Raw genomic sequence first — 8,342 nt, 5'->3', positions numbered from 1 at the left:
GTGCCCCCATGGTCTCCAAGGTTCAGAGAGATGCTTGCAGCTGCTAGGAGCTGTCCCAGCACCTGGGTCTCCCTGTTCTCCCCCAGAGAGTCGGGGCCGAGGTGGAGATGGGGATGAGGGTCCTGGGTTTCCAGAAGGCAATAAATAGGGGAGGAACCAGTGGGGGCGCGCCTGCGCCTTCCTGGTGGAGACTTGCTGGGGGCAGGCCTCGCACAACATTCCATAAGTCCCGAAACACTTTGGTGGCTTAGAGATGAGATCACTGGGGGGAGGAGTCAGGTCTCAGGAAACAACCTCTAGAGGCTGCATTAGTGCAATACAAATGGGGGGGGGGGGTAATAGGGTTAGATGGGGGGGGTGCTTTTTGGTCTGTCACAAGGCAGCTGATGCTATTGTAAGGTCTGTGGTGATTGGAGAGAGTAAGCATTGGTGATAGGCCCCGCACCCAAACACGCCCCACACAACTCCTAGGCCTTCTCTCCATCCCAGGCCTAGGAGGGGGAGTTGGGACAGGGGTGAGTGCATGAGGACAGTCCTCGCAGCTCCAAGGCACTGAACTGAGCCAACGACGTTGTGAGGGAAGCAGAATTCGGGAGATCCCGCTTGCTCCCACCCCACCCGGGCTGATCCCCAGATCAAAGGCGACAGGCAGCCCTTCCCTCCACATCTGGCAGGTTACAGGTCCCCTACGCCTCTGGTCCCATAGGGTCCCCAGCCGTCAGCATCCCACCCAGACCGGAGGGAAGTATTTCCCTGCTGCCCCCTAAGGCAGCTCCAAACTGGCGCCCGTGATGACAATCTCCCATCAGTAATTTAGCCCAGGCCTGGGTTCGGGGGAGCGGAGGCGGAGGCGAGGGCTGGATGGCGGCGCTGGGGAGCCCCGTCGGTTGGGGGGCTGAGCTCAGGAGGTGACGGAGCTGGGTGAGGCCTCCGGGGAGGTGCACGTGGACTGGTCGGAGGCGTCCCCCGTGGCCTCCTTGGAGCAGCCTGGAGGGGCTGGGGGCAGCCGGCCTCCCTCCCGCTCTCGCTTCTTCTGCTTCATGCGCCGGTTCTGGAACCAGATCTTGACCTGCGTCTCGTTGAGCTCCAGGGTGGCGGCGATCTCCACCCTCCGGGCCCGGCTCAGGTACTTGTTGAAATGGAACTCCTTCTCCAGCTCGGTCAGCTGCCGCGTGGTGAAGTTGGTGCGGAGGCCGCCGGAAGCGCCCAGGCCCAGCTCCGACACCTTCGCTAGGGGCGGGGCGGAGAAGGCACGTCAGTGAGCTCACCTTTCTCCTCGCCCCCTCCCCACCCCCCCCCCCTAACTCCCACCCCTGGGCCACTCTGCACCCCCTTCACCATTCTGTCCCATTTCTGCTCTCAAAGTTCTCGTGGATCACCAGGCACACCCCACCCTCAAGGTGTTCTCCGGATCTGGAGCAACCTGCCCCACACTTCCATCCCCACCCCTCAGCCCGTTGGGCGCGCCAGGTCCTGGGCTGTGCTAGGCACACAGATCAGGAAGTTGGGGGTGAGGGTGGAGACTGACTCTGGAGGGTAGACCCGCACTCACTCCGTGGGGTCCCCACGCGTCCTGAGACAGGCGGAGTGCTCTTACCTGCCTCAACCAGAGCGTCTCAGGGCAAGGAACCCAGCCTGGGCTCAGGACACCCCAGTGCAGGAGCAGCAGAGCGGCTTTGGGGCCCCGGAGAGAGGGTGGCCACGCCTGAGCCCTACCTGTCTTGGGTGGGTTCCTCTTAACCTTCATCCAGTCGAACGTCCGGGCAGTGGGGGCGCTGGGTTCTGACGTGCTGGGCGATTCCTTGTCCTCGGAGAGGAGATCAGCATAGGCCGGTGCAAAGCTCCCTCTCTGCTCGGTCCCGTAAGGGGGCTGTGGCGGAGGGTACGGCCCGGGACCAGCTCCACCGGTTCCATAGCCGTCGGACAAGCCCCCTAGCTGGGCCCCATAGCTCGAAGGATGGAAATAGCCTCCATCTCCCTCTGGTTGGGCCAGAGGGTAGTACTGAGAAGGCCCATAGCTGGGGCTGCAAGTTGCCGGGGGGTACCCCGAGGTGGCGGAGCTGGGGAAGGGCACCCCCAGTGCCGAAGGCGGCTGCTGGACGGGATAGCCTGAGTTCTGCTGAAGCTCGGGGCTGGGCAGCCCCCCACCATAGCGGGTCTCGCTTGCGTAGCTGTCAACATCGGGAGCCGAGCTGGGGGGAAAGGAAGTAGGGGCGCTGTGATGGGCGCTGTAGGCGCTGGGTCCCCGGTTACAGAGTGGGTACTCTAAGAAGGAGTTCATCCTATTATAGTCCATGCGTGGAGGCCGCAGGAGGGTCGGCCCGTTTGGGGGAGACACCCTCTTGCCCTACAACCTTTCGGCAGTATGTCACAGCGCTGAAGCTTGCATCCATGGCCTGGGCCAGCGCTCCTGGGCCAGCGCTCCCCCAGGAAGCGGGTAGAGAGTGGGGGTGGAGGGGCGCATGTGATCTCTCCCAGGCCAATGGGCGCAGTGGGCCAGAGTTTGGCAGCCCCAGCGCCCATCCATCACCCCCCAATCATTAGCATGACAAAGACACTTCAATCACCCGCAGCCCATCCATCTGAGAGCGACGTGGAAGCGTCAAAAACATCTTTCTTCAAAGACTTTTGGAAAGAAGGGACCAGAGGGAGAGGGGGGGGGGAAAGTTAGAAGAATATTGAAGACTTTCCTCCCCTCCCAACCCCCAAGACTTTCAATAGGGCTCCTGGGTTATTAGATTTGGGCAAATTCAACCCAGCTGCCCCTCACTCTTCCCACACCCCAAAGGAGCCTTCCCCCCAAGGCTGTAGATGGGGAGGTAGGGAATCCAGCCTCCTTATGTTGCCCACAGCTCCCAGTCCCAGTCTCTTTCTCCCAGTTTGTCTAGGGGTGATGGGCTAGGACAGCCGGGTGAGGCATGTTATCTTGGGCCAAATGGATGACTGTGAGACTGTGAAAGAAGAGGGTGCAAAAATACCTAAGGGTGTGAGGGAGGATCTAGAATCTAGAGTTTGAATTCATTATATGAAGGGTGGGAAACTGGCATTTCAGGGGGAAAAACAGGGCAGAAATGTGGAAGGAGGATGAGAAATGCCCGCATTTCTCTCTCCACCTCTCCACATAAATGCTCTCTCCTCATTCACGCATCCATTTTTCTCCCTCAGCCTCTCTTTATATTCCCTCTGTCTCAATCCATCTCTCTGTTCGTCCATCTCTCTCCATATTTATATTTGTTCCCTACCTATCCATCAACTCATCTCTCGAGATGTATTTATCCTCTCTCTAGCCATCCATAGCTGTAGCTGGCTCGCTCACTCAAACTCAGATAACTCCCTGTCTCTCTCCAGAGAGCCATAATGAGCTCCGAGCTGGGTGATGTTTACAGGTGAAGAGGAGGGGAATTTTATTCTTTTTTCGGAAGCATTTAAAACTAGTGTGGATCCTGAATTATTTAGTTCCCTCCTACCCTTGTCTCCCTCACCACCCTCCATATCTTCTCCCCACCGCCCAAAAGAATCCCAAGCCTCAAATCCATAAGCTCAATACCAATTACATCTTAAAGATTACTCAAATTTTCAATGAATTTTCTAGACTAGATCAAGGGCGTTTGCTCAGAGAATGGGAGATTCAGTGTGGAGGTCTTGGGGCTCAGGAGTGGACTCTCACCCCTTTCTGCTCTTGTGTGTCTGTTGGGTCAGGGATGGGGGAGGAGAGGAGAACAGGAAGTGCCCCCTTCACTCTCTTCTGACTGGGCTGGGGCTGGAAGAGAAGCGCTTAGGTAGAGCCCATTGATTGTCCTCCTCCAGACTCTGCGGACAAGAGCTTGGTGCAATCCAACACCCACGCTCATTTGTAACCTGTCAGGGTGTCTGCCCGGCTGGAGGCCTGAGGCCGGGGCTAGGGCAAGTCCAGGAGGGCAAGAGTTCAGGGAGGGATCTTTGTAAACAATTGAGCTCAGGAAAGGAAGAGAAGCAGGTGGGACAGGTCCAGAGAGAAACCTCAAACTACTCAGGTTTCCCCACCCACAGAAAGGGCAGGGTGAACAAACCCCAAAGTTCTCTCTCAGTCTCCATGTTTCTGGTTCCCATTCCCCCTCATTTTGCCTTTCCTCTACAGTCGCCTCTCCTGCTTTCTATATTTATCCCCAGGATCACACCGCCTTTCTCTTCTCTTACTAACTGTGAGCCTTGCTTAGCCCCCAACCAAGAAAGACCTCAAAGCATTTCACAGGACCCTGCCCCTTTCCCCCCTCACATGTTACTTCGGACCCCTGCCTAGGACCAGGACAAGTTGGGGGAGGGGGACAGCTGGTTCCTTCTTTAAGAGAGATACAATAGGGGAGGGTGAGATAATGTTCACTGCCAACGGGATGAGGGCAGACAAAGGAAAGGAGAACTGAGGTGGGAGGCAGGGATGGCCTGCAGAGAGATTGAAGAGGGTGTTGAGGTAAGGGCAAGCATATTTCTTTCTATTTCCCAGTAACTTTTTGGGTTTGTAGATGTTCCCAGCTTTTTCCTCTGACTTTAAGATGTTCTCCACAGTGGCCTTTGGAGAAGAAGGGTATGGGGAACTAGGGTTTCTCTTTTAACCCCAAATCTGAGCTCGGCCTATATCTGAGCTAGGCCTAACCCCGAGGTAGGCCTGGCTGCCCTGCCTCTGAGAGACCTGAGTCTTCTCTTTCCACCTTTCCCTCAACCAGAGAGAACCTACTCACCTCATCCCTTGCCCTCTTAATTATGGGAGCAATCTGAGGTCTTAAGGAGGAAGTAAATTCCAAATCAGTTTAATAAAACAGCAGACATCTGTGTGGGAGCTAGGGAAATGCAGTCTTCTGAGGATCAGCTGAAGTCACCAGCAGTCCATTATTAATGACAAAAAGAGAAGGGGGTGGGGCCAAAGTGCCTCCAGTTAGACTGTCAGTGATTGCTTCACCCTCAGCCCTCCAACGTCACCATAATCTCCACTTCATCCCTGAGTCTTGCTTCCCTCTCTTGTGTGGGAGAAAGATTTAAACTTTTCCCAAAATCCCTGCTGGCTCTCCCAGCCCCAGCAGAAAGAACTGGGAGAATAAACAACTTGGCTCCCTAGGCTCCCAAGTCTCTTCCTCCTAGAAAGAAGATTCACCGCCTGACCTGAGGAGAAAGTCTGTGGAGCCTGGATTCCCTACTAATCCCACAGCTGAGTGCAAAACAAAACAAACAAGGACAAGTAATCCACATCTGGCGTAACCTATGGGCTCTAGGAGTTTCTGGTTGACCAAATGAGCTTCACCAGAGAAGGTATGATGGTCCCAACACCCAAGTGAAATACAGTTGATTTCCTCATTTGTATCATCTACTTAGATAAGACATATAGGAGAGCAAGGAGAACATAGGAATGCTTAGAACTGAAATTATGTTTGAGAGGTGCCAGTCCCTATCACACTGAGTGTGCAGACACGGGAACAATTCTAATCAGAAGGAGGATGTGTTAGAAGTTTACACTTGATTCTGGCCTTTTCTGTGGAGGAAGTGGTTTAGCTGGGGATTGGCAGGAGCAATTAGAACAGTTAGTTCCTTAGGTATTTAAGTGCCTCTCTGCCTGTTCTCCTCAGTGCTCAGATCTTGAAGGCCAAACCCAAGATCAAAGCTTGGAACTTAAAAATTAAAAAGATATCCAGGGTTATAACTTTTTCTCTATAATTATTTCTCCTGTTTGTGGGCAGGATGGATTTAAATTCAGTGGCATTTCTTTTCATGCAAGCTAATTAAATTGTCACCAATCTGGTCAAGAACCAGAGCCTATAGGTGGTGCATATTGTAATTCAAACACTACTAGTTTGGGGGCCAGAATACTTGCGTTCAAATTCTTGCTTGACCAGTTCTTAGCATTATGACCCTGGACAAATTTTCCGGTTTCTGAGTCTCAGCCTCAGAGAAGAAGCATGTGTTTAATACTTCTTATTTCACTGCATTGTTAGTAATATTAAAGTAAACAAGAAAATATAAGCCATAGAGAACACTATACAGGTATGATATTAACATTACATGCACATTCTGAAATAGTATGAGTCAGTCTTCTGCTTTTTAATAAAACTAGCATATTAAAATATGGAAATATGTGATAGGAAAATAGCATATGTGCTATATTTTCATGTAACATATCATCATATATTATACAATATGTACTTTATCATATGCAAATTTCACTGAGAATTGTGACCATTGGCTTTGTTTAGACAAGGGATTTTTTTTCTAAGCTGAAGAGTTTTCTGATCATTGAAACCCAATATTATATAATCTATAAAGAACCCAAAGCATTAAAATTGCAGCTGAAGGTTTGAAGTTGGATATTAACAAGAACTTCCTGATCTTACAAATATTTGGAAAAAGTTTTCTAGGGAGGACATTGTCTCTCTTCCTTGAGGGATTCACTTAGAAACAGTCCTTCCTGGGAGGTTAGCCCTCACTTCTAGAATCTAGATAGACCAGCAGGATATAAACTTTCATCTGGGTCGAAACGTAAGTCAGAGAGTTGGGATCTTTCTAAAAGGAAAGATTAGAGCAGTGATGGCAAACCTATGACACGCGTGTCAGAGGTGATACGCGAATTCATTTTTTTTTGGTTGATTTTTCTTTTTAAAATGGCATTTAAATATATAAAATCAATATCAAAAATATAAGTCTTTGTTTTACTATGGTTGCAAATATCCAACAATTTCTATATGTGACACGGCACCAGAGTTAAGTTAGGGTTTTTCAAAATGCTGACACGCCGAGCTCAAAAGGTTCGCCATCATTGGATTAGAGTGACAGGAGGAAGAACTGACATAACTTCCTACTGGTTTGGGTTCATCCAAGCGTGGTAGTTGTGGCCATAATACCCACTTTGGAAACCTCCCCAGGTTCTGATGCAGCTGATCTGTATCTGAATGACTGTCCAGACTGTTTTTTCTGTGGTGGTCAGAGAAGGTCTTAGCAGGATTCTTTCACTGTTGACTCTTCCTTAGAGGAGGAAGCAGTTTGTTAGCTGTCCTTCAGGCACTAGAGATCTGCCTCACCATTGAGTCTGGAGAGAGGGTGCCGGGTGGGGGGCAGAAGAGCAGAGCTGAGCTGGAGAGGTCACTGGAGGTTGGAGGCCATACCAACCACAGCAGGTAAAGCGGGTGAGAACATGGGGCCCTCCTTTCTGCAAACTGAAGAAACGTATTTGACTGGAGCACATTTCAAGAAGATGCACCGTGGGGCCACTGAGTGCCTGTGAGAGACTTGGGGGGAAGGTGGGCAGGACAGTTCCGCAGGGCTATTTAGGGAGACCCAGAATTTGTACCACTGCTCTGGCGCTCTGGCAAGCAGGTAAAACCTGAGGGGGACTTTTAAAGTGGAGTGCACCGTGTCAGAGAAGAAGTGTGGTGTCTGCCTCTTTTTGTATAAAACATCCTCCTCTTTTTCAAACAAGGGTAAACATAACCAAATGTTGGGGAAGGTGGCAGCGGATGAAAGCCAGCGGAAAACATGGCCAGGACGCTTCTTAATATTCATACTTATTGACTACCTGGCATCTGGCACCCAGCACCGCATCCAATTACATGCTTGTTGAAAAGATTTCTCTCCTTACACATTTAAATAATGGCTATGGGCACAATTTTGGTGTAAAGATACAAATTAAAATTTGTTAAAATGGCTCTACAGGATACTTGGGAGGTGGGCGATTGTCACCACCTCCATTTAAAAGCACACAGCACCAGCGACAATAAATATTTAATGTATCGTTTGTGAAGACTAACGAATATACTTTTGGCACATAATGTACAGGACATTAGCGGCATTTAGTTCTTCCATTTATTTTACAGATAGAGAAACTGAGGTCTAGAAAGGAGAAGGGACTTATCCAGGCATAAGTTACATTTTTTTAAATGACTCAGGGTTATCGTGATTGCAAATAATTCCTCAACCTAATGGCCCTTTGCTTTCACTATAATATTAATGAGCCATTCTTCTTCAAAGAATGACTCATCAAAAGCAGGGCAGACTGACAAGCAGCTTTTGGGATGGCACTGAAATATTCCCATTCCGACCACAGTCCATTTATGTCCAGTTTGTGCTTTAAGACCACTCACACTGGGTCCAGGCCTAAACAGGATGAGATAAGTGAGTACAGCCACTTGGCACAGCCAGTGTCCTTTAACCTGCCACCACTGGGGACTCTGCTGCCTTATCTGGGAAGCCCTCTTCTCCTTCCACCTCCATAGCCAACCAGGAAACTCAGACTAAAGAGGGTGACCCCAGAGATGAGACAAGGAAAAAAGAGCTAATTTGGAACACAGGTATCTTGAGTCCCAATTCTTCATGAACCCCAAATT

The 8,342-nt window shown here is 50.6% G+C and overlaps 1 protein-coding gene across 1 annotated transcript; it reads right to left on the bottom strand.

Moving 5' to 3' along the window:
- Positions 1 to 815: 815 nt before the first annotated feature.
- HOXB1 (homeobox B1) lies at positions 816 to 2,300 on the bottom strand. The gene is made up of 2 exons (XM_006774255.1): positions 1,717 to 2,300; positions 816 to 1,230 (listed from the first exon to the last, which is right to left on the bottom strand). The coding sequence occupies exons 1-2, from the start codon at positions 2,294 to 2,296 to the stop codon at positions 902 to 904; spliced, it is 909 nt and encodes a 302-aa protein (XP_006774318.1). The 5' UTR covers positions 2,297 to 2,300; the 3' UTR covers positions 816 to 901.
- Between the last annotated feature and the right edge of the window lie 6,042 nt (positions 2,301 to 8,342).

This window comes from Myotis davidii, unplaced genomic scaffold (genome assembly GCF_000327345.1).
Source record: "Myotis davidii unplaced genomic scaffold, ASM32734v1 scaffold327, whole genome shotgun sequence".
Classification (NCBI taxonomy): domain Eukaryota; kingdom Metazoa; phylum Chordata; class Mammalia; order Chiroptera; family Vespertilionidae; genus Myotis; species Myotis davidii.
This window is presented reverse-complemented; position numbering and strand designations above follow the sequence as displayed.

What these genes read in the sequence shown, in the direction of transcription:
- HOXB1 (XM_006774255.1), bottom strand. Translation starts at nt 2,296, where the DNA reads ATGGACTATAATAGGATGAACTCCTTCTTAGAGTACCCACTCTGTAAC. An exon ending in GAGGAACCCACCCAAGACAG is followed by an intron (nt 1,231 to 1,716) that starts GTAGGGCTCAGG and finishes CCCCGCCCCTAG; the next exon opens with CGAAGGTGTCGGAGCTGGGC.